Source organism: Salmo trutta, chromosome 34 (genome assembly GCF_901001165.1).
Source record: "Salmo trutta chromosome 34, fSalTru1.1, whole genome shotgun sequence".
In the NCBI taxonomy this organism is placed as follows: Eukaryota; Metazoa; Chordata; class Actinopteri; order Salmoniformes; family Salmonidae; genus Salmo; species Salmo trutta.
The window spans coordinates 6,301,363-6,327,962 of NC_042990.1; the positions used below are offsets into that span (position 1 = coordinate 6,301,363).

General features: G+C 44.0%; 1 protein-coding gene across 1 annotated transcript in view; it reads right to left on the reverse strand.

The window, feature by feature from the left end:
• Positions 1–26,600, reverse strand: part of LOC115173404 (helicase SKI2W) — a 42,494-nt gene that overhangs the window by 10,040 nt on the left and 5,854 nt on the right. Inside the window, exons 6-25 of the mRNA XM_029731442.1 lie at positions 26,370–26,444; positions 26,026–26,079; positions 24,579–24,742; positions 24,285–24,446; positions 23,899–24,044; positions 23,531–23,677; positions 20,008–20,092; positions 19,782–19,888; positions 19,286–19,432; positions 19,063–19,159; positions 18,650–18,862; positions 16,563–16,673; positions 16,277–16,388; positions 13,549–13,667; positions 7,807–7,938; positions 7,285–7,422; positions 6,964–7,068; positions 6,622–6,757; positions 6,229–6,355; positions 5,711–5,921 (exon numbers count right to left, since the gene is read on the reverse strand). Of these exons, the coding sequence (XP_029587302.1) occupies positions 5,711–5,921; positions 6,229–6,355; positions 6,622–6,757; positions 6,964–7,068; positions 7,285–7,422; positions 7,807–7,938; positions 13,549–13,667; positions 16,277–16,388; positions 16,563–16,673; positions 18,650–18,862; positions 19,063–19,159; positions 19,286–19,432; positions 19,782–19,888; positions 20,008–20,092; positions 23,531–23,677; positions 23,899–24,044; positions 24,285–24,446; positions 24,579–24,742; positions 26,026–26,079; positions 26,370–26,444 (2,588 nt within the window). The remainder of the gene's footprint in view (positions 1–5,710; positions 5,922–6,228; positions 6,356–6,621; positions 6,758–6,963; positions 7,069–7,284; positions 7,423–7,806; positions 7,939–13,548; positions 13,668–16,276; positions 16,389–16,562; positions 16,674–18,649; positions 18,863–19,062; positions 19,160–19,285; positions 19,433–19,781; positions 19,889–20,007; positions 20,093–23,530; positions 23,678–23,898; positions 24,045–24,284; positions 24,447–24,578; positions 24,743–26,025; positions 26,080–26,369; positions 26,445–26,600) is intronic.

The window sequence follows — 26,600 nt, forward strand, 5'->3', positions numbered from 1 at the left end:
CAACTTTGTGGCAACAGTTTGGGGAAGGCCCTGTTTCAACATGACAATGCACCCGTGCACAAAGCGAGGTCCATAACAGAAATGGTTTGTCGAGACCGGTGTGGAAGAACTTGACTGGCCTGCACAGAGCCCTGACCTCAACCCCATCGAACAACTTTGGGATGAATTGGAACGCCGACTGCGAGCCAGGCCTAATCGACCAACATCAGTGCCTGACCTCACTAATGTTCTTGTGGCTGAATGGAAGCAAGTCCCCGCAGCAATGTTCCAACACCGAGTGGAAAGCCTTCCCAGAAGAGTGGAGGCTGTTATAGCAGCAAAGGGGGGACCAACTCCACATTAATGCCCATGATTTTGGAATGAGATGCTCGACGAGCAGGTGTCCAAAAATACCTTTGGTCATGTAGTGTACAATCACTTTATCTATGCACTCCGAACAGCAATAGAGAAGAGGTCTGTAGAATTATTTCATATACTGTGCAACTATTTGATCACATAGATTGCACAGCAATTTCACCTAATTCACAATACATTTATTCTAAAGGTGAGCCTGTACATGGATAGGCTCTCACACACACATACAGTGGGGTCCAAAATAATTGGACCCTTGATAAAGATGAGCAAAAAAGACTGTATAAAATACATAATACAAACTGAGCTACAGACCCCTTGACTTTTTCCACATTTTGTTACGTTACAGCCTTATTCTAAAATGGATAAAATGTTCTATTTTTTATCAATCTGCACACAACAAATCAAATCAAAGTTTATTTGTCACGTGCGCCGAATACAACAGGAGTAGACCTTATAGTGAAATGCAGGCTCTAACCAATAGTGCAAAAAAGGAATTAGGTGAACAATAGGTAGGTAAAGAAATAAAACAACAGTAAAAAGACAGGCTATATACAGTAGCAAGGCTATAAAAGTAGCAAGGCTACATACAGGCACCGGTTAGTCAGGCTGATTGAGGTAGTATGTACATGTAGATTTGGTTAAAGTGACTATGCATATATGATGAACAGAGAGTAGCAGTAGCGTAAAAGAGGGTTTGGCGGGTGGTGGGTGGGACACAATGGAGATAGCCCGGTTAGCCAATGTGCGGGAGCACTGGTTGGTCGGCCCAATTGAGGTAGTATGTACATGAATAGATAGTTAAAGTGACTATGCATATATGATAAACAGAGAGTAGCAGCAGCGTAAAAGAGGGGTTGGGGGGCACACAATGCAAATAGTCTGGGTAGCCATTTGATTTCCTGTTCACTACCCTCTGTAGTGCCATGTGGTCAGAGGCCGAGCAATTGCTGTACCAGGCAGTGACGCAACCAGTCAGGATGCTCTCGATGTTGCAGCTGTAGAACCTTTTGAGGATCTCAGGACCCATGCCAAATCTTTTTAGTTTCCTGAGGGGGAATAGGCTTTGTCGTGCCCTCTTCATGACTGTCTTGGTGTGTTTGGACCATTCTAGTTGGTTGTTGATGTGGACACCAAGGAACTTGAAGCTCTCAACCTGCTCCATTACAGCCCCGTCGATGAGAATGGGGGCATGCTCGGTCCTCCTTTTCCTGTAGTCCACAATCATCTCCTTAGTCTTGGTTACGTTGAGGGATAGGTTGTTATTCTGGCACCACCCGGCCAGGTCTCTGACTTCCTCCCTATAGGCTGTCTCGTCGTTGTCGGTGATCAGGCCTACCACTGTTGTGTCGTCTGGAAACTTAATGATGGTGTTGGAGTCGTGCCTGGCCATGCAGTCGTGGGTGAACAGGGAGTACAGGAGGGGACTGAGCATGCACCCCTGGGGAGCTCCAGTGTTGAGGATCAGCGTGGCAGATGTGTTGCTACCCTCACCACCTGGGGACGGCCCGTCAGGAAGTCCAGGATCCAGTTGCAGAGGGAGGTGTTTAGTCCCAGGATCCTTAGCTTAGTGATGAGCTTTGAGGGTACTATGGCGTTGAAAGCTGAGCTGTAGTCAATGAATAGCATTCTCACATAAGTGTTCCTTTTGTCCAGGTGGGAAAGGGCAGTGTGGAGTGCAATAGAGATTGCATCATCTGTGGATCTGTTTGGGAGGTATGCAAATTGGAGTGGGTCTAGGGTTTCTGGGATAATGGTATTGATGTGAGCCATTACCAACCTTTCAAAGCACTTCATGGCTACGGACGTGAGTGCTTACGGGTCTGTAGTCACTTAGGCAGGTTGCCTTTCTGTTCTTGGGCACCCCATAATGACAAAGCAAAAACAGGTTCTCCCATCTCCACAGAGAAACTCTGGAGCTCTGTCAGAGTAACCATCGGGTTCTTGGTCACCTCCCTGACCAAGGCCCTTTTTTTTTTACACCTTTATTTAACTAGGCAAGTCAGTTAAGAACAAATTCTTATTTTCAATGACGGCCTAGGAACAGTTGGTTAACTGCCTTGTTCAGGGGCAGAACAACAGATTTATCCGTTTGGCTGGGTAGCCAGCCAACTTTTTCCATTTAAGAATGATGGAGGCCACTGTGTTCTTGGGGACATTCAATGCTGCAGAAATGTTTTGGTACCCTTCGCCAGATCCGTGCCTCAACACAATCCTGTCTTGGAGCTCCATGGACAATTCCTTCGACCTCATGGCTTGGTTTTTGCTCGGACATGCACTGTGGGACCTTATATAGACAGGTGTGTGCCTTTCCAAATCATGTCCAATTTACCACAGGTGGACTCCAATCAACTTGTAGAAACATCTCAAGGATGATCAATAGAAACAGGATGCACCTGAGCACAATTTCGAGTCTCATAGCAAAGGGTCTGAATACTTACGTAAACAAGGTATCCATTTTTTTTTAAAATTTGTAATAAGTTAGCAAAAATGTCAAAACAACCTGTTTTCGCTTTGTCATATTTTAGAATCAGGCTGTAACGTAAAAACAAAATGTGGAAAAAGTGAAATGGTCTGAATACTATTCGAATGCACTGTATAATATATGCCCCCAAAAATGGAATGGCCTGTTTAATAGAGAGTCGATAGCTCACATACACTATCTCCCAAAGAAATTAGAGCTCAGCAGCACAAAGCCTACTGTCTAACTGAGCGATGGCTCTAATGACATGCAGTCCTAATGTATCCCTTCAGTGAGACAGACAGCGGTGACTCTGCTCACTCTACATGGGTAATTATTGAACTTCCTGCTCTGCTGTTCTCATCTCACCCTGGAACATGGCAGTAAGTAGCCTTGCACGAGAGGAGCTGGAGCCTATTTCCTGTTTCTGTAGCGTGATGCAGCTTGATGTGCAAGTACTTCGCTAGTCTATCACAGGGCCTGGCCCCCCAATCTATCTCCTTAATGCGGAGTGCCAGTCAGAGACGTAGCGGGTCCCATTTTTACAGTCTTTGGTATGACTCTCCTGGGGATCGAACTCCCAACCTTCCAATCTCAGGGCCGACACTAACCAAAAGGCCACAGAGTTGGCCACTGAACAAGGCATGAAAATATCTAACAAGGCTTAGTTTTACAATGCTTAGTGCAGGCCAGGGTTCCCGTTAGGACACTTGACCGGCAGCATTTTAATTTACCGGACATTTAAGAAATTTACTGGACTTGGTTGCATTGGTTGCGTATCCTGATTAGGGCGTTCATCCACGGGTTCTCAGAATGACAGAAATCCCATTTAGTTTATGGTAATTCATCTTAACAGGACATGCAACTCGGATGCAACGACGTGCGTCATTCTTACTGAATTCCGACAAGTAATTTAAAGATGTTAGAACAAGGCTAACGGAAGCATTCCAAAAAATGGTCAAATTGTATAAACTTACTCCTGTCTATACAGAAATACATAAAATCATTCAAAATAGGCTACTACACCAGAAAGCATGATTTGGCCACAGAGGATCATTAGCTTCCTCAAAACAAATTTAAAGCTGTGAATTGTTTTAAATCACATCGCCTAAAGTCAGAAGGGCCCGCAATTTGGACGTAGCGCAACAAATACCAAACAGGTAACTGTTGAGTTGCGACTGAGTGAAAAGCAGTGACCCAGCCAGGCATATCGCGATATTTAAAAATATCATCTCGCAAAAACAGTTTGGAAAACAAATGGCTATTGCTGTAAAGAGAAGACAACGAAAAGACTCCAATCTGACGTTAAGTTATCAAAATTCTCAACTTAACTGAGCGAAAAGTAACCCATCTTATTGGCACCAGCGGAGAACATCAGCCATATGCCCAGTGAGTGTGCATATTCACTGTCATTGTCATTGCTCTCAGTGCCAGTGTTTTTGGACAATAATTTCCTCCTCCAGGTTAGATGGACGTCATATTGTATTTTTGTCTCCCTTTTTCGTAAGCCAAACATGTGAATCAGACAACGTCGTTTTTATTGATCTGTCAGTGTCAGCAGAGTAGGCACCCTGTAATTTGTCATATTTTAATAAATCTACACACAATACCCCATAAGGTCTTCAGTCATATAAAGTGAAGTAAAATTGCATGAAATGTGCTTATAAAAAGGCCAACATTGTCTTGTGCAAAGAAAAGAGAAAAAAATGTAGGCTGATATAGTCTAAGCCTACTCTATGCAACTTCGAGCTGCATTGAACAGTCTTTTTTGTGAACAGTAATTAAGTTATATTATTAGCCTAAATTGTGACGATCCAATCTAATCATCACATTACGAGTAGTAGTTGATCTTACATAAGTCTGCAAATGCGAGCAATCCTTTATTATTATTTTAAATGGTGAAAATTTGCTTCCCCAAACTTCAAACCCACACGCCGCCTAGATTAGAATAACAGCCCACATTTACTTTTCATCAGCCAACAAGACGAGTAACGAACAACAAAAACACTAGCCTATGTCAACCTACTATCCCCCATAGTAGAAAAGTGAACCTATTCTATTGGTCAGCTTGTCATTCTGTGCGAGAAAGAAAGCCTATTCCAAACAGACTCTGGGACCGTTGTGGGACAATAGATCCCAAATTCGTTTAACCAGTAGGCCTAGGCTGCATCCCCAAAAACGTTAAAAAGCAATGAGGTTCATGTAGCAGATCAGAACGTTTAGCATAAAATGTTGATAAACTATTATTTCTTCACATTATAAGCGCAGCAATGCGCACATTAAAACACATTTCGCTCCAGCAGCAACAAACAGCTGTTTGAATTCTTGCGCTACATCGACTTGTATTTCAATCAACGAATAGGCTAAAATGCATCATTTCGCAAAGGGATTATTATTTTTTCGAACAATTGGCCAGCACCATTTTTATTTAGCATCTTTTGATATTTTTTTTAATCGACCAAAAGCCGGCTATTACCGGAAACAATGGTGCAGGCCCAAATAAATTACAGTCTGACATAATGACTATTAGAAAGCAGTATAAAAAGAGGCCAGGGCTTGTATTCATAAAGAGTCTCAGAGTAGAAGTGCTGATCTAGGATCAGGTCGACCCTGTCCATGTAATCCAATTCATTATGATCAAAAAGACAATAACAGATCCTATATCAGAACTCCTACTCTTGACACCCTTTGTCCTGTACCATAGATTGAAACAAAGAAGGAAGGAAAGGGAGAACGAAGTGGAAAAGATAGACGGAAAGAGAGGAAGACAGAGGAAGACGCAGGTGTGTGGAGACAGTCTGTCAGACCTGTCTCTGTTCATTATATGAGTGCTCCAACTTCATTACGGCAATATCAGGTCAGTGTTTGGAGGTGACACACACACTCACACACACACACCTGTTCTGAGAAGGTGGGTGAGTGGATGCAGTTGAAGTCTTTGAGGCTGTCCTGCAGCACGCGCAGCCTCATGGTGCCCTCCACCACATCCACACTCTTCAGCTGGAGGTCATTCACCGCGTCAAGGGTCACCACCCCGCCTGGGTTGGCCTCCGCCAATCGCAGGAGCTCCTGGGTTGCCGTGGAGATGGCTTGGCCCGGAGGATCAAGCCTGTGAGAAATGGGAGGGAGGGAGAAAGGATGGAAGGAAGGAGAGAAAGATGAAAATAGACTCAAGAGTGGTGGCTCTTTATTTCTGTGCATTCAATGATATGTAGAGTGCTGTTCACAAAATAAAGGCAGATGGAAGACATCACACATATAAACCCCTCATTTGCATAGATAAAACATGGTTATGTGGGCTTAGTGGAGCCATAATGTGCAAAAAGGCGGAAACACACTGTATACGCTCCATGATAATGCATGAATGTACACACACAAATTGTCCCACACTGTCACACACACACGGACACACACACCTGAAGCGCGGCTGCTGCCTCTTGTTGTAGTTGTCGATGATTCGGTCAGGGATCACCTTCAGGGTCTTGACTGTGATGGCTGACACGTCCTGTAGCTTCAGCTTCTGGACCGTGTGACTGCAGGGACCTATCAGCGGATCATATAGAATGTGCACACTCGTTATTGGTTATTCCGTTGAAGCGTATGCGGGCTTGTTAGTTAGTGTTAGCATGTGTGCGTGTTGAGGTAGCTGTGTGTGTGTGTGTTCACTTAGCTGTGTGTGTGTGTGTGTGTGTGTTTAGGCAGCTGTGTGTGTGTTGAGTCTTTATTGGTAAATGTGTATGTCTCTAACAGGGAGAAGTCGAGCATCAATCCGTGTGCGTTCCCATGAATAAAGGTGTGCATGAACTGACCCTCAGGTAGGAAGAGGGCAGTGTTGTAGAGGTGGGGGAAGGCACTGGCGTTGGGGTTGTCCCCTCCTCCCTCCTCGTTGCCTTTCTCACAGATGACGAGAGCAGTAAACGTACGATTCACTGAGTCGCTAGACACCTGGGAGAGATATTAAAGAAAGAATTGACGAGAGGAGAAGTGAGAAAGGGGAACGATAACTGCATTACATGCCTTTGTCAACTTAAAAAGCAGTCCACACACACACACACCCGCACAGACACACACACACACACCCACAGACAAACACACACCCACACAGAAACACAGACACACCCACACAGACAAACACACACAGACACACACACCTGTAGGAGGACTCCAAGGGCGTTGAAGTGCTGTTTGTTGTTGACCACTACCACTCGTCCCACGGAGAGAGCCTTCAACCCATTCACAGACCCCAGAACTGCACACTGAAAGATGGACAATTAGCAAATCACAGTGATGTTGTATTTTTTCTTCTTCTTCAGATTGACACTTTTGCACAATCAATTATATTGAGTCGTTTTGTGATGTGGTTTGAGCTTGAGTGTTTTGAGACCGTGTGTGTGTGTTATACATACGTAAGTGTGTGTCCGCGAGCACGTATCTTTGTGAGTGCGTGCCTCTACAGTATGTTGTGTGTGTACCTGCAGCGCCTCAGCGGTGATGCGTAGCTCAGTGACAGTGTAGTAGTACGGCAGCAGGTCAGACAGCTGCCCCTCCGTGTCCAGAGGAGGAAGAGAGGACAGAGTCTGTTTCAACTGACCTATCTGTTGCTCATGGGCCTGAGAGAAAGAGAAGAGGAAAATATACACCTTTATTAGATCATATGAGCTGGAAATTTGTCTTCTGCTTTTTTTTTTTGACCCAACCCCTCTCATACTTATGTAAAGTATGTAAAGTACTTATGTAAAATAAAATCTAAAAGGAATGTAGATTAATGTAGATCCTCAATAAGCATGAATAAACGTGACATTAAATATGAATATTACGGACAATATTTCTGTTCTGACTCCTTCCATCAAAAGCTGAACGGTCCTTTGACCATTCAGTTAAGAACCATTCAGTTGAGGACTACCAATTTTTAAAACTGGTAGTCCTCAACTGTCGTGTCATGCATTATCTCTAGTATTTTGCCCCAAGTGCTTGTGGGTAATGTAGCACAGTACCTGTGTGTCTCTGTGGCTCTCAGAGAAGCTCCTCCTCATCATGTCTGTGACACGGAGGGCCTCCACACGCAGCAGGTTGAGAATCATGGTGTAGGTCAGCCTGAACTGGGACTGCAGCACTGTGGGCTTCCCCTAGAACGACGAAAGAAGACGAGTAGGCGGCCAGTACGTCGCATTAAACTTTAGTGAACTACTTACAGAATATAAACTCATCAGAAAAAAAGCCCCTTTTTTTCAGGACCCTGTCTTTCAAAGATAATTCGTAAAAATCCAAATAACTTCACAGATCTTCATTGTTAAAGGTTTAAACACTGTTTCCCATGCTTGTTCAATGAATCATAAACAATTAATGAACATGCACCTGCGGAACAATTGTTAAGACACTAACAGCTAACAGACGGTTAGGCAATTAAGGTCACAGTTATGAAAACTTAGGACACTAAAGAGGCCTTTCTACTGACTCTGAAAAACACCAAAAGAAAGATGCCCAGGGTCCCTGCTCATCTGCGTGAACATGACTTAGACATGCTGGATGGCAGCATGAGGACTACAGATGTGGCCAGGGCAATAAATTCCGTACTGTGAGACGCCTAAGACAGCGCTACAGGGAGACAGGACGGACAGCTAATCGTCCTCACAGTGGCAGACCACGTGTAACAACACCAGCACAGGATTAGTACATCCGAACATCACACCTGCGCGACACGCACAATCCCTCCATCAGTACTCAGACTGTCCACAATAGGCTGAGAGAGGCTGGACTGAGGGCTTGTAGCCCTGTTGTAAGGCAGGTCCTCACCAGACATCACCGGCAACAACGTCGCCTACGGGCACAAACCCACCGCCGAAGGATCAGACAGGACTGGAAAAAAGTGCTCTTCACTGAAGAGTCGCGGTTTTGTCTCACCAGGGGTGATGGTCGGATTCGCGTTTATCGTCGAAGGAATGAGCATTACACCGAGGCCTGTACTCTGGAGCGGGATCGATTTGGAGGTGGAGGGTCCGTCATGGTCTGGGGCGGTGTGTCACAGCATCATCGGACTGAGCTTGTTGTCATTGCAGGAAATCTCAACGCTGTGCGTTACAGGGAAGACATCCTCCTCCCTCATGTGGTACCCTTCCTGCAGGCTCATCCTGGCATGACCCTACAGCATGACAATGCCACCAGCCATACTGCTCATTCTGTGCGTGATTTCCTGCAAGACAGGAATGTCAGTGTTCTGCCATGGCCAGCGAAGAGCCCGGATCTCAATCCCATTGAGCACGTCTGGGACCTGTTGGATCGGAGGTTGAGGGCTAGGGCCATTCCCCCCCCCCCAGAAATGTCCGGGAACTTGCAGGTGCCTTGGTGGAAGAGCGGGGTAACATCTCACAGCAAGAACTGGCAAATCTGGTGCAGTCCATGAGGAGATGCACTGCAGTACTTAATGCAGCTGGTGGCCACACCAGATACTGATTGTTACTTTTGATTTTGACCCCCTCTTTGTTCAGGGACACATTATTCAATTTCTGCTAGTCACATGTCTGTGGAACTTGCTCAGTTTATGTCTCAGTTGTTGAATCTTGTTATGTTCATACAAATATTTACACATGTTAAGTTTGCTGAAAATAAACGCACAACTGCAACGCATTTCGACTACTAGTCTTCCTCAGGCAGCGTTGTAGACGGAAGGTGACGTGTCTCTAGAAATAGAGATTGGGCAAGTAAATGTCATGTCAGGAAAATAAATTATCGACAAAACATAAATACACAAATCATGATCACGTCAGTGTACAGAGGCAACATGGAAAATAACGCACAGGGATGTACAGGATGTGCATAAAGGGATAATGTTTTAGAGTTGTGTGCGTAAAAGACAATATATGCACTGTTGCAATTATCAATAAGTCAGAAGAACAAGGAATAAAACACAAAAGGCTACTGGTCAAGTCTGGGAAGGTATACTAGAGAAAACAGTTAGCTATAGTTGTTAGTTTAATCCGTGGGGAGTGATAATATCTAGGAGGTGGATCCATTTAGACTCTTTTTGTAGTAGGAAACGGTGAAAATCACCCCCTCACTTACCCTGGGCGACAAAGAAGAAGTGTCATTAAAATGGATGTCATTTAAAATGAATGTCACTTTTATGTTGTACACACAAAAAATAGAAATAATTGGAGGTAATGGAGCAGGAACCTTTTTAAAGTGGATTGAGAAAGGTTAGTGCTAGATCACACAGGGCGGAGGTACGGAGGATGAAGTTGAGCATTTCTAATCATATAGACAGCAATTAGAAAAGCAAACAACTGTTATAGGAGCCTACATTTCCCCCTGATCTGACCAGGAACAACTTTGGCCCATAGTTATACACTAACAGTCAGCGATTAGCTACCACTGCTATCGAGCAATTACTGTTAGCATAAGGCTAAAACAACTTATCCGAAGACTGATCCAACAATTGATCAACAATGGTAGTGGGCAGCGAGAGGGTAATAGGGAGAATTGATCATATTTTCTACAGTATAGCAACAGGAGGACCAATTCAGGGTGGAAATAGTCCACTCCAAAGCCCCATATTAAAGTCCACTCAAATGCCCCACATTAGAGAGGTCGGTTAAAAATAAGGCCCTTGACAGTTTAATGAGGCACTTGTTTATACAATCTAGCACGCAGCAACCCTAGAGGAATGTATGGCTTTTCCCTAAATGGCACCCTATTCCCAAACCCTACATAACGCACTACTTTTGACCAGTTCCCTATGGGCCCTGGTCAAAAGTAGTGCACTACATAGGGTGCCAATTGGGACACAGACTATATTCTGTTCAATGGCGGAGCACTTAGTGGGCAAGGTAGATGGAACCTATTGGGGGATTTTGGATTTAAATAGGAAATATGGGATTTTAATTATTATATCCTTGGTAGAATAGCAATCCCTTTCTAAGTAAGCCAAGTAATACACTTCTAAAAAAGAACTGACTGATGTAGAGCAGCGGTTTCTAAACGTGTCCTCTCCAGGGACCACCAAATCACTGTCAAATGTTAGCAGAGTCGCAGATTTTACTTCAATCAAATATTTTAGCGGTCAAATTTTATAGCAGTTTAATCAGTGAAAGTAACATGGATGTTTATTAAACAATTTTCATTGTAAAAAGTTACGTAGAATTGTTAAAAATCATTAATACTCCCAACTGTTATTCTTTTTGGCAGAAAAAATAAACAATAAATAAATAAATCACCAAGACTTGAAAAGCAATATGATTGGCCTGGTTCTTCATTTTTCTTTTATTTGCAGCTTTGTTCTACTCTAAGTGCTTATGGAGTACCCTGGGGTTCAGAGATAGTATCTCATCCAATTCACAAAACAAAGACAGCAAGGGTAAGAAAGGGCATAGTCTTGACCAAATTATATACACAGAATTTTTGGCGGGTTTGCAGAAATGTGTTTACATCCGTTTTAGTGCACATTTCTCCTTTGCCAAGATAATGCATCCACCTGACAGGTGTGGCATATCAAGAAGCAGATTAAACAGCGTGATTATTACACTGGTGCACCTTGTGCTGGGGGACAATAAAAGACAACTCTAAAATGTGCAGTTTTGTCACAGAACACAATGCCACAGATGTCTCAAGTTTGGCATGATGACTGCAGGAATGTCCACCAGAGCTGTTCAGAGAATTTAAAGTTAATTTCTCTAGCATAATCCACCTACATGTCATTTTAGAGAATTTGGCAGTACGAACAACCCGCCTCACAACCGCAGACCACATGTAACCACGCCAGCCCAGGACCTCCACATCCGGCTTCTTCACCTGCGGGATTATCTGAGACCAGCCTCCCAGACAACTGTGGAAGTCCACAACCGAAACATTTCTTCACAAACTGCGAATCTGTGTCCTCGTTGTCCTCACTAGGCTCTTGACCTGACTGCAGTTCGACGTCGTAACCGACTTCAGTGTGCAAATGCTCACCTTCAAAGGCCACTGGCACGGTGGAGAAGTGTGCTCTTCATGGATGAATCCTGGGTTCAACTGTACCGGGCAGATGGCAGACACGGCGTCATGTGGGCGAGCGGTTTGCTGATGTCAACGTTGTGAACAGAGTGCCTCACGGAGGCGGTGGGGTTATGGTATGGGCAGGCATAAGCTACGGACAACTAACACAATTGCATTTTATCGACGGCAATTTGAATGCAGAGATACTGTGACGAGATCCTGAGGCCCATTGTCGTGACATTCATCTGCCGCCATCACCTCATGTTTCAACAGGATAATGCACTGCCCCATGTCGCAAGTACACAATTCCTGGAATCTGAAAATGTCCCAGTTATGCATATTCACCAGACATTTCACCCATTGAGCATGTTTGGGATGCTCTGGATCGACGTGTACGACAGCGTGTTCCAGTTCCCGCCGATATCCAGCAACTTCGCACAGCCATTGAAGAGGAGTGGGACAAGATTCCAGAGTCAACAGCCTGATCAACGGCCTGATCAACTCTATGTGAAGGAGATGTGTCGTTCTACTTGAGGCAAATGGTGGTCACACCAGATAATGACTGGTTTTCTGATCCATGCCCCTGACTTTTTTTAAAAGATATCTGTGACCAACAGATGCCTATCTGTATTCCCAGTCATGTGAAATCCATAGATTAGGGCCTAATGAATTTATTTCAATTGACTGATTTCCTAATATGAACCGCAACTCAGTTCAATCTTTGAAATTGTTGCATGTTGTATGTTGTATGTATATACTGTACTCTATACCATCTACTGCATCTGGCTATCTCAGCTAGCTTCTTTACATTGATTGATTTGACAGATGGGATCATAGATAACCTATGGCATTTGCAAGTCAGTGGCTACTTTATCTGTAGCTCCCTCCCATGCACACCACCAGCCCCTGCAGATCCCCCGTCGTGCTGCAGCGCGCAGTCTCTCCCATGTTGTGCAGGGTGCGCAGAAAACAATTGTCCAAGTTTAAATAAAGGGAAGGAAAAAATGACATTTTTTGACTATCCGGATATGTGTCAAAATGTAAATAGTGAAATGACTTGAAATGCCCATACCTAAGCTATACCAGCAGTAGATATTAACTGGAGTAATTTCTGGTCCGATATTACATTCTCAAGAAACCCACATCACCAACTACAATTTTGCACACATGAGTTATGAGACTCTGAAAAAACTTTTTCAGATGAACATAAATTCAACCCCTCTGTATGCTCTGCCCTCAGGGTACTCCTCCTTCATATGGTTCCTTTTGGCAATCGGTGGCTTCATCATTATCAAGCATTTTGTCTAGACCCATCCCAAGTCCTTCCAATGTGCTACTGCTTAAGGATTATACTTCACTGAACCTAACATACAGGCAAAGAAGGATTTGGCTTGCCGGCCTAACAGCAGCCAAGAGAACGGTTTCCTTACGATGGCAAGCCCCACACATTCTGCCACATCAGCAGATTTTCTCATTCATGGACATTGTTCAACTTGAACTGTATGGTCCAAAGTCAGACAATATTAACATATGGACTACAACACTTTAAAATTACTACTTTGATATATGCACTCAAGTAATAGGATCCTGCAGGTGGAAAGTGGAGAGGGATTTTGGGGGATAAATGTGTATTTGTGTAATATCTGTTAGTTTGTGTTTGTCCTGTCAACCCAAAAAATTATAAAAACTTGATCACAAAAAACTGTAATATAACACTGATATAGTGGTATTAAATGGAAGACGACAGTACATTCTGATGGAAGCCTTACCAGCATCATGACATGTAGGTCTCCCATGTCATGTACCCCTGACTTGCAGAGGATGATGACAGTGCCTGTGGCGTCCAGACCTCTCCTACCAGCTCTACCAGCCATTTGGATGTACTCACCTGAGAGAGAGCGAGACAGACAAAGAGGTTAGTCATACAGTTAACAGCTCTTAAACATGTGGAAAAACATCCATTCTATTTTCTCCTCTCCACTCAAACACGAGAGAGAGAAGTTTCAAGTTAATGCCACATGCAGTGAAATGCCTTTCTTGCAAGCTCTAACCACGACAACGCAGTAATCAATAACAATGTAACACTAAAATGAAGGTAGAACAAAAACGCACGAGATTTAAAAATAGGACACAAAGTAAGCAAGCATACTATAAACAGGGTCAGTTCCAGTAGCATATTTACAATGTGCAGCGATACTGAATCGATAGAGGTAGATATGTACCGGTGTAAGTTGACTAGGCATCAGGATATGATAAACAGAGTAGCAGCAGCGTATATGATGATTGTATGTGAGTGGGTGTGTGTAGAGTCGGTATAAATGTATGTGTGAGCAAATGATGGAGTGAGTATATGTACAGTACCAGTCAAAAGTTTGGACACACCTACTTATTCAAGGGTGTTTCTTTATTTTGACTATTTTCTACATTGTAGAATAACAGTGAAGACATGAAATAACATATTTGGAATCACGTAGTAACCCAAAAAACGAATCAAAATATATTTTATATTTGAGATTCTTCAAAGTAGTCACACCTTGCCTTGATGAAAGCTTCTTCACGACTGTGCGCGTGTGAGTGGACAATTTTAAGTTCTTTGTGATTTGAACATAGAGGAACTTAAAGCTCTCGACCCATTCCACTGCAGCCCTGTCGATGTGGATGGGGACGTGCTTCCCCCCCTTCCTGTAGTCCACAAACAGCTCCTTAGTCTTACTGACGTTAAGGGAGAGGTTGCTGTTCCGCCCCACACTGCCAGGTCCCTGTCCTGTCGTCAGCAAACTTGATGATGGTGTTGGAGTTGTGCATGGCCACGCAGTCGTGTGTGAACATGGAGTACAGGAAGGGACTAAGCACACACCCCTGTGGGGCCCCCGTTTTGAGGGTCAGTGTGGCGGATGTGATGTTGCCTTCCTTCACAGACCTAGGGTCGGCCTGTCAGGAAGTCCAGGATCCAGTTGCAGAGGAAGGTGTTCAGTCCCAGAGTCCTACGCTTGGTGATGAGGCTTGGATGGGGAAATGGTGCTGTACGCAGAGCTGTAGTCAATGAACATCATTCTCACATAGGTGTTCCTCTTATCTCGGTGGGTGAGGGTAGTGTGGAGTGCAATAGAGATTGTGTTGTCTATGGATCTGTTGAGGCGGTATGCAAATTGGAGTGGGTCTACTGTGTCTGGGATGATGGAGTTTATGTGTGCTATAACCAGCCTCTCAAAGCACTTCATGATTACAGATTACAGACATAGAGAGAGAGCAAGCCGGGACAGAGACAGAGACAAAAGAGGTTAGTCATACTCAGGGTTTCCATTATGAAAATTTGGCAAAGCTCAAACGATATCTCGCTCTTTTTAACAGTTGAGGCATCCGAGTGGTGCAGCGGCCAGAGGCGTCACTACAGACCCTGGTTCGATCCCGGGCTGTATCACAACCGGCCGTGATCGGGAGTCCCATAGGGCGGCGCACAATTAGCTCAGCGTCGTCCGGGTTAGGGGAGGGTTTGGCCGGGGTAGGCCGTCATTGTAAATGAAATCGAATTAAAATAAACATTTCTACTGGATGATGTTAATAAACATTACGGTTATTGTAATTTGAACTATTGTGGGGTCGTGACTTGTGTCATGTATGATATACGTGGCTTATTGATAACAACTCTGTTTCCTACTACAGGCAGTTGGCTGCCTAGTGATTGCAACTCTCCGATGTGAATACGTGGAAACTGAAATGCACCAATTGCGCATGATACACATCATTACTCTACCCTATCAATTCATTCCAAATCTCTATGCTATACATGACACAGGGGCGGCATATGTTGATCTGGCCTAGGGCGGCAGCTTAAATCCCTTATGAGGACCTTGCATCTTTTGCGTGAGTAAAATTAGAAACACACACACCCGACACAAATTACCCAGCAGCTTGAGGATTTATTAGCCTATGAAATATATTTGCCTTTGAAGTTGGAACACATAGACTGGTTTTCCATCAATGAATAAAAAACCTTATTTTGCAATGGACTTTATTTTTCTCCCGGACAATTTGACCGGAACAATTATATTTATTGGCATTTACCGGCTAACGGAAACCCTGGTCATACGTTACTAAGAGCTCTTAAACATGTAGAAAAACATCCATTCTATTTTTTCCTCTCCACTCAAACATCAGAGAGAGCGAGAGAGAGCGAGAGAGAGATTGAAGTGGCATCAGATGAAAATACTTCCGGTAAGCACTCACACTCAGCTTTTCTATCCGTTTCAAATTCTCCTCCTCATTTGAATTCATGTGCAAATCAGCTGTTAATTCAAGAGTGCCTTCAAAAACATTAAGCCCTTGATTAATTAAATTACTTTTCCTTTTGCCATAACGAAAGTGCTGATGTTACGTCTGCTTCACAGAGAGTGATAGTGAGCGACAGAGAGAGAGACTAAGAAAGAGAGAGTGAAAGAATGAAAAGGAAGTTGTGTATATAAACGCATAAGAAGGAAGGGAAGGAAGGGAGCGTACCAGGCAGCAGGTTTCTGAAGCCGGTACCATCGTGTTTCCGTATGCTGTCAAACACAACTGTCCTCGCGGGCATATTCACTCCCATAGCAAACGTCTCAGTGGCAAACAGAACCTGAGAGAGAGACATTCATTTGTAAAGTGTGTCAAGACGTTAAATGCACTTTAAATAAATTGGGATTTGATGACAGAGGTAGAGGATGTAAGTTAGGGCTTTTGATCAAACATGGCGTTTCAAGATATTGACAAATTGTCACACTGATTCAAAAATTGGACCAATAAGACTCACCTTTACTAGCCCCCGTGAGAACAGCATCTCAATGACCTCCTTTAGGATTGGCAGGATGCCGCTGTGATGCACGGCGATCCCCCTCTTCAGCAGGTCCCTCATCAACAGGATCTAACAGAGGAGGGGTTGGTAACAAGACAGGTGAAGCGGCGAGTAGCATAGCGGCTAAGAGCATTGGGCCAGTAACTGAATGGTCGCTGCAAGGCACTTAACCCTAATTGCTCCTGTAAGTCGCTCTGGATAAGACCATCTGCTAAATGACCCTGTTGTAACGAGAGCCCACGACGAGGGTCACGCGCCCTCCAGGCCAAGACGAGTAGTTTTGTTATCGACAGTGCCTCCCTCAAGCTATGAATGATGAAGGGGCAGATGTTCCCTGTGCACGTATCGATGTGGTGAAAGGGGGGTCAGCCCTTCCAGTCACTGAGTAGCTTACGAGACGCCCCTATCACAAGAACAACATGAACCCTTCTCCCTTTCCCCGTTTTAGGACTCCGAGTGTCCCCTGGGGATGTTGAGGAGACAAAGAACAGACGCTTTCTTCCGATCAGCAGACCATCTTACAGACCATCTTACAGACCATCTTACAGACCATCTTACAGACCATCTTACGACCTGCATGTGTTACTGTTGATTACTAACTAGACTTTCAGGCACCGTGGATGTAGATTCAAAGAAAGAGGGGGGGGTCAGGCTCTGATTTTCCTTTGAACAAGAGGGAAAAGTAGCGGCAATTGCACCAGCGACAGTTAAACACGTTTCAAACTGAAGGACTCGTAACATGTTGGTATAACTTGAAGCATACTGTGAGAGTTTTCTCCTGATATTTCTATGTCATTAAAAGGGAATTTAATGTATATTTTACTCAAAGCATGTTTAGAACCTACATGCTACATATTTCATCCTCTGGACTGTTTTCTGCATAGTAGGAACATACTGTTGACACTTATGAGGAAATCTCAATGGGCATAACTGTGCTGAATTCTCAGAATCAACAGGGTGGTCCTGTGACACCTTGTCCGGCCTAATCAGCCCGGCCTCTATGAATATAACTACAGGACTTGCTAACAGGGCTCCAGAGTGGCGCAGCGGTCTAAGGCACTGCATCTCAGTACTAGAGGCATCACTGCAGACCCTGGTTCAATCCTGTGCTGTATCACAACCGGCCGTGATCAGGAGTCCCATAGGGCTGCGCACAATTGGCCTAGCGTCGTCCGGGTTAGGGCCGTCATTGTAAATAAGAATTTGTTCTTAACGGACTTGCCTAGTTAAATAAAGGTTAAATTAAAATTAAAAATTAAAACAGAGACTGGCAGATCAAGTTACTTCGCGGTGGGCCACACCAGTTGAACGAATGACCTACATCTCCTTGGAAGCCAAACACCTATCGACGAGACCATATCCTACTCAAGACAGAAGCAATCATCCCAGAGGTGATCGTGCGGAACGCACTGTATGCTCATTCAAGACTAACTGACTGAGTTCACTATCGGGATGGGCTGGGACCAGAGGAAGAATTCACTTCACGGAAATGCTCTAATGTACCCCACAGTATATCATATCTCTTAACTACCTCATTTTCCAACAAGTTTAGTTTAGTAAAAAAAAACTTGAATTAATTATAGGCATTGAAGTCATTTACGAGCGACTGGGTTTTTGCAGTTCCAGAACTGACGGCTATTCAGAATGAGAATATAGTAAATTGACTGTTGATTAGACTATTGTCGATGGTGATTAATGGTATAACGCTTAATGATAACTACTGGATAGGATAACCAAATTAATCAAATCAATTAATTATTCCAGTAATGAATCAGTAAATTATCTTTAATATTAGCCAAAAGTAACAACTAAAATGTAAATGTACAATCTAACAATTCCTAGGTCACATTTCCAACAGTTCAATCTATTTGCTACAATTGGCTATGATAGGGAATAATACATTTGAAGCAATGTGAGCCGAATTCATTGCATTGTTGATGGTTGCATGAAACAGTAGAACAGTAGAACATGGGTACACTTGATAGGCAGGTCTTAGTTCTTCCAGACATGGAAGAAAACCGGTCCCAGCCAGAGTGCACCCTTACCTGGGGCAGCTGGCGGTCCCCTCCCCTGAGGCGGCTCAGGCTCTTCTGGAAGAAGGAGTGGATCTCGCTCTTCTCCCCCGAGCTGGTGAGGTCCATGGAGGCTAGAGAGCGGGCGTTGTCATCGCAGCGCGTCCTGGAGAAGGTGAACGCCACCACGGGGGTCTGCTGGCGCTGGGACAGGAAGTGGAGGAGGGAAAGCCACACCGCCCGGTCCTGTTGGAGAAATGGAGAGAGGGATGAGAAAATGGAGAGGGAAAGAGTAAAGAAATTATACAGAGAGAAGATGGCATATGGAGAAATGGCAAAGTGGAGAAGATGTTCAAAGACTGACAGATGTGCTTCAATGAGGATGAATGAGTGACAGAGAGGGTAAGGGGGGCAGAGACAGAGTGAGTAGGTGTGATATTCTGTACCTGGTTGGGTGTAGTCTTCTGAGATGCATTTTTCGTCCCAAAGGACTGGGCGTGTTTACTGGTGCGTTCCTTTTTGGCATCTATTGCAGAATAGTACCTTAAAAACAAAGAAACCACCAACGGTTGGTATCAATAATTTTAGTTTTATCGTCCCAAGTCTAATGACAACCCAAACATATCCATGAGCCCAGGTGTGTGTGTGTGTGTGTGTGTGTGTACGTACCCTTTGGTTTGGAAGTTGCCTATAGGGTCCAGCAGTAGGAACAGCTCTTTCTGGGTCTTGGTGCTGTTGCCTGTGTACAGGTAGTGCTCCAGAGGCACAGGTCTCTTCGCTGTGCTGATCACATAGATGTGCTTCTTCTTAATGCGCCTGGAGAGGGGAGAGGAAGGGAGCGGAGAAACTGAAGCATCCACACACAGCTCAGACATCATTCCATTTATATACTAGAAGCCAAGCACAACACTGAACACTATAAAAGCTCCATACCGTAACGGCTATTACTGCACTTTAACTAGGACCAGGAGTTGTTTCGAACCATGTGACTTAAACAAGAAATACTCTGGGCCCTAGATATAGCCTAGAATTAGGGTCCAGAGTTTTTCCTCAGTAGGTCATGTACTCAAGCAAGCGTGCATGGTTTAACCGTGTCTTTCCGAGCATACATGCGTTGGGTTTGGTGTTGACAGGTGTTGACAGTAGGCAATAGTTGACAACGTACCCGATCCACTCACTGAACTCCACAGCGTTGGGGACAGTGGCACTCAGCAGAATAATGCTGACGTGGTCAGGTAACATGATCAGAACCTCCTCCCACACCACTCCTCTCTAAGAGGGAGAGAAAGACAGAAGGGGAGGGAAAGAAAACGTGAGAATGAGATTTAGTGATACGCGACTGACTAAAACAGTGAGAGGGGAAGGTTTTGACAGCGAGGCTTCTCTGTTACCTCAGCATCATTGATGTAGTGAACCTCGTCAAAGATCACCCACTCTAAATCTCTGATGACCTCTGAACCGTTATAGAGCATGGACCTACGAGAGAGAGGGAGATAGAATATGTTAGTCAAGCTGATGTGTTGGCCTACATGACTCAATGTATAACCATAGTATGCGTTCAGTGAGAATGTTAGACAGTATAAAAACAGTGTTCCATAGGGTTGATGTGTGATATCACGTGTAATGTTATATGTACAGTGGAAGTCGGAAGTTTACATACACCTCAGCCAAATACAATTAAACTCAGTTTTTCAATTCCTGACATTTCATCTAAGTAAAAATTCCCTGTCTTAGGTCAGTTAGGATCCCTACAATATTTTAAGAATGTGAAATGTCAGAATAATAGTAGAGAGAATGATTTATTTCAGCTTTTATTTTTTTCAGCACATTCCCAGTGGGTCAGAAGTTTACATACACTCACTTAGTATTTGGTAGCATTGCCTTTAAATTGGTTAACTTGGGTCAAACGTTTTGGGTAGCCTTCCACAAGCTTCCCACAATAAGTTGGGTGAATTTTGGCCCATTCCTCCTGACAAAGCTGGTGTAACTGAGTCAGGTTTGTAGGCCTCCTTGCTCGCACACACTTTTTCAGATCTGCCCACAATTTTCTATGGGATTGAGGTCAGGGCTTTGTGATGGCCACTCCAATACCTTGATTTTGTTGTCCTTAAGCCATTTTGCCACAACTTTGGAAGTATGCTTAGGGTCATTGTCCATTTGGAAGACCCATTTGCGACCAAGCTTTAACTTCCTGACTGATGTCTTCAGACGTTGCTTCAATATATTCACATAATTTAATCCTTCCTCACGATGCCATCTATTTTGTGAAGTGCACCAGTCCCTCCTGCAGCAAAGCACCCCCACAACATGATGCTACCACCCCCGTGCTTCACGGTTGGGATGGTGTTCTTCAGCTTGCAAGCCTCCCCCTTTTTCCTCCAAACATAACAGTGGTCATTATGGCCAAACAGTTCTATTTTTGTTTCATCAGACCAGAGGACATTTCTCCAAAAAGTATGATCTTTGTCCCCATGTGCAGTTGCAAACTGTAGTCTGGCTTTTTTATGGCGGTTTTGGAACAGTGGCTTCTTCCTTGCTGAGTGGCCTTTCAGGTTATGTCGATATAGGACTCGTTTTACTGTGGATATAGATACTTTTGTACCGGTTTCCTCCAGCATCTTCACAAGGTCCTTTGCTGTTGTTCTGGGAATCATTTGCACTTTTCGCACCAAAGTACGTTCATCTCTAGGAGACAAAACGCGTCTCCTTCCTGAGCGGTGTGACGGCTGTGTGGTCCCATGGTGTTTATACTTGCGTACGATTGCTTGTACAGACGAACGTGGTACCTTCAGGCGCTTGGAAATTGCTCCCAAGGATGAACCAGACTTGTGGAGGTATCCAATTTTTTTCTGAGGTCTTGGCTGATTTCTTTTGATTTTCTCATGATGTCAAGCAAAGAGGCACTGAGTTGGAAGGTGGGCCTTGAAATACATCCACATGTACACCTCCAATTGACTCAAATGATGTCAATTAGCCTATCAGAAGCTTCTAAAGCCATGACATCATTTTCTGGAATTTTCCAAGCTGTTTAAAGGCACAGTCAACTTAGTGTATGTAAACTTCTGACCCACTGGAATTGTGATACAGTGCATTATAAGATAAATAATCTGTCTGTAAATAATTGTTGGAAAAATGACTTGTGTCATGCACAAAGTAGATGTCCTAACCGACTTGCCAAAACTATAGTTTGTTAACAAGAAATTAGTGGAGTGGTTGAAAAACTAGTTTTAATGATTCCAACCTAAGTGTATGCAAACTTCTGACTTCAACTATATACAGTGCATTTTGAAAGGATTCAGACCCCTTCCTCTTTTCCACATTTTGTTACGTTACAGCCTTATTCTAAAATGGATTAAATTAAAATGTTTCCTAATCAATCTACACACAATACCCCATAATGGCAAAGTGAAAACACGTTTTTAGACATTTTTGCAAATTTATTACAAATAAAAAAACAAAAATGCGTCATTTACTGTACATAAGTATTCAAACCCTTTGCTATGAGACACGAAATTGAGCTCGGGTGCATCTTGTTTCCATTGATCATCCTTGAGATGTTTCTACAAATTGATTGGAATCCACCTGTGGTAAATTCAATTGATTGGACATGATTTGGGAAGACACACACATAATGTCCCACAGTTGACAGTGCATGTCAGAGCAAAAACCAAGCCATGAAGTCGAAGGAATTGGCAGGAGATCTCCGAGACAGGATTGTGTCGGAGCACAGATCTGGAGAAAAGTACCAAAACATTTCTGCAGCATTGAAGGTCCAAAGAACACAGAGGCCTCCATCATTCTTATATGCAAGAAGTTTGGAACCACCAAGACCTTTCCTAGAGCTTGCCGCCCGGCCAAACTGAGCAATCAGGGGAGAAGGGCCTTGGTCAAGGAGATGACCAAGAACCCGATGGTCACTCTGACAGAGCTCCAGAGTTCCTCTGTTTAGATGGGATAACCTTCCAGAAGGACACCCATCTCTGCAGCACTCCACCAATCAGGCCTTTATGGTAGAGTGGTCAGACGGAAGCCATTCCTCAGTAAAAGGCGCAACAGCCCGCTTGGAGTTTGCCAAAAGGAACCTAAAGGACTCTCAGACCATGAGAAATAAGACTCTCTGGTCTGATGAAACCAAGATTCAACTTTTTGGCCTGAATGCCAAGCGTCATGTCTGAAGAAAACCAGGCACCGCTCATTAACTGGCCAATACCATCCCTACGGTGAAGCATGGTGGTGGCAGCATCATTCTGTGGGGATGCTTTTCAGCGGCAGGGACTGGGAGGCTAGTCAGAATCGAGGTAAAGATGAGCGGAGCAAAGTCCAGAGAGATCCTTGATGAAAACCTGCTCCAGAGCGCTCAGGATCTCAGACTGGGGCGAAGGTACACCTTCCAACAGGAAAACAACTCTAAGCACACAGGCAAGACAACACAGGAGTGGCTTCGGGACAAGTCTCTGAATGTCCTTGAGTGGCCCAGCCAGAGCCCGGACTTGAACCCGATCAAACATATCTGGAGAAACCTGAAAAGAGCTGTGCAGCAACACTCACCATTAAACCTGACAAGAGCTTGAGAGGATCTGCAGACAAGAATGTGAGAAACTCCCCAAATACATGTGTGCCAAGCTTGTAGCATCATACCCAAGAAGACTTGAGGATGTAATCACTGCCAAATGTGCTTCAACAAAGTACTGAGTTACGGGTCTCAATACTTATATAAACATTATATTTACGTTTTTTATTTACAGATTAAAAAACTGTTTTTGCTTTATCATTATGGAGTTGGGTGTGTAGATTGATAAGGAAAACAACTATTTTATCAATTTTAGAATAAGGCTGTAATGTAACAAAATGTGGAAAAAGTGAAGGGGTCTGAATACTTTCTGAATGCACTGTATGATGTATATATTACGTCACCTCAATATCTCAGTGGTCATGATGAGACAGGAGGCTTCAGGACTCAGCTGAACATCCCCAGTCAGCAGCCCCACATCCCCAAAGGTGGTCTTGAAGTCCCGGAACTTCTGATTGGACAGCGCCTTGATGGGGGAGGTGTAGATGGTCCTATCAGAGGGTGCAAACACATGGAGGTTAGATGCACCATGTTGTGATTGGCTGTGATGGGCACAACATGGAAAACCAGGAACAAGTCAATTTCCTATTCATCAATTTCAATGATACAGGTCATAAAATCAGTAATTTGTATAAATCTGATAAAATCCCATATTTTTACCTTGTTGGATTAGAGATTTTAGAGAGCATGTCAAACATGTAAATACACACACCTGGTCATGTGTTTTTGTGAGAGTGCTATGGCGTATTCTGCCACCACGGTTTTGCCTGCTGATGTGTGAGCTGCCACAAACACAGACTCATGGGCCTCCAGCCTCAACACTGCCTGTTTCTGGAACATGTCCAACTCAAAGGGATACTGGGAGAGGTGGGGATCACATTAGTATTGTGGAATGAACAAGGCTCTATGCCAATAAGGGAATAGAGTGTAATAATGTCATAAAACTATAAAACTAAACCCTGCGATATTTGTAGGTACCAGGTAATGTCAATGAACAGGCTTCTTTAATCTACATGGGACTAATCAACACATTGGTCATCGACATATTCAACTACATCTACCAAACCACCAACATATTTTGTCATTACATCACAGTACCTTGAAGGCAGGGTTGGGGATGCGTTTGTAGAAGTCATCGCAAGGGGAGGTGATGTCTACTGGGATAGCCCATCTCTTCTTCTCCTCGTGGCCCTTTCCTGGTTTGGTCGTTCCTCCATCTTTCTTCTCTGTCGAGGTGGTCCCAGGTGTAGAGGGAGAGTCCTACAGGAGGAAATAAACAACCACCTTTAAGTATATGAACATAACAAACAGAAGCTAAGTTAAGAGGGGAAACTACATTTTAGATGTAGATTTTATTCATCAATAAACAGAAAAAAAGTATTTATTGAATACCTTGATCCCCAGGTCATCCAGGCTGTTGGTTCTGGGTAGTTTGAGAGCATCTCCGCTTCCGAGTCCTTTCTCTTTCTCCTCTGCCTCGGGCTGGGAGTCTACGATGTCATCAAAGGTGGATAGGAGGGACAGGAGGTTGATTTCTCCCTTTGTGGTTTTGGCATCTACAGAGAGAATTTAAAAAAGGAAGAAAATTATATATTTATTCAAGCTAAGAGGATAACCCTTAGGAACATACACTATATATACGAAGCTACTGTATGTGGACACCCCTTCAAATGAGTGAATTTGACTATTTCAGCCAGACCTGTTGCTGACAGGTATATAAAATCGAGCACACAGCCATGCAATCTCCATAGACACATATTGGCAGTAGAATGGCCTTACTGAAGAGCTCAGTGACTTTCAACATGGCACAGTCATAGGATGCCACCCTTCCACCAAGCCAGTTCACCAAATGTCTGCACTGCTAGAGCTGCCCTGGTCAACTGTAAGTGCTATTATTGTGAAGTGGAAACATCTTAGCGCAACAATGGCTCAGCCACGAAGTGATAGGCCACACAAGCTCACAGAACGGGACCGCAGAGTGCTGAAGCACGTAGGGCGTAAAAATCATCTTTCCTCGGTTGCCACACTCACTATCGAGTTCCAAACTGCCTCTGGAAGCAACTTCAGCACAATAACTGTTCGTCGGGAGCTTCATGAAATGGGTTTCCATGACCGAGCAGCCGCACACAAGCCTAAGCTCACCATGCGGCATGCCAAACATCGGCCGCCATTGGACTCTGGAGCAGTGGAAACTCGTTCTCTGGAGTGATGAATCACGCTTCACCGTCTGACGGAAGAATCTGGTTTTGGCGGATGTCAGGAGAACGCTACCTGCCCCAATGCGTAGTGCTAACAGTAAAGTTCGGTGGAGGAGGAATAGGTCTGGGGCTGTTTTTCATGGTTCGGGTTAGGTCCCTTAGTTCCAGTGAAGGGAAATCTTAACGCTACAGCATACAATGACATTCTAGACGATTCTGTGCTTCCAACTTTGTGGTATCAGTTTAGGTAAGGCCCTTTCCTGTTTCAGCATCACACTGCTCCTGTGCACAAAGCGAGGTCCATACAGAAATGGTTTTGGTGGAAGAACTTGACTGGCCTGCACAAAGCCCTGAACTCATCCCCATCGAACACTTCTGGGATGAATTGGAACGCCGACTGCGAGCCAGGCCTAATCGCCCAACATCAGTGCCCGACCTCACCAATGCTCTTGTGGCTGAATGGAAGCAAGTCTCCGCAGCAATGTTCCAACATCCAGTAGAAAGCCTTCCCAGAAGAGGGGATGCTGTTATAGCAGCAAAGGGGAGACCAACTCCATATTAATGCCCATGATTTTGGAATGAGATGTTCGACGAGCAGGTGTCCACATACTTTTGGTCATGTAGTGCATGTCCATTCAAACCTTTGTCACTGAAGTCCATCCCAACTTTAAGTCCAGGTGGCACTGTGAGTAACCCTGAAGTAAAGGGAAATAGATATGTTACTTACACAAACATCATGACACAAGCAAGAAACATGTACTCAATCACAAAAAGATCTGTAATCACTTAAATCTGTATTCCGATTTTTGAAGAGAGCCATTTGGTTCCCAGGAACAGCACACAGTGTTTGTTATTTCAAAGGTCCTTTCAGTCTGCATTTTCATTGTAAAGTAAGCATCCCGCCTCACACTAACCCGCCTCCCTGTGCACAGGCAGCCTTTTGTATGGAAGACCATTGCCCCTCCACAATAAAAGGTAAATTCACCGTTCTCAAAGTCTATGTCTTCCTCCAGCTCGGATTTCGTCTTGAGTTGCTCCAGTGTCAGCTCGTCCATACCACCTATGTAAACAAGATAGAATATAAATATTTACTAAAGGCAAGACTTAACTTACGACAAATATTTATTATATATTTCAGAGCCATATATACATATATGAATATACACTATACATACAAAAGTATGTGGACACCCCTTAAAATTTGTGGATTACGCTA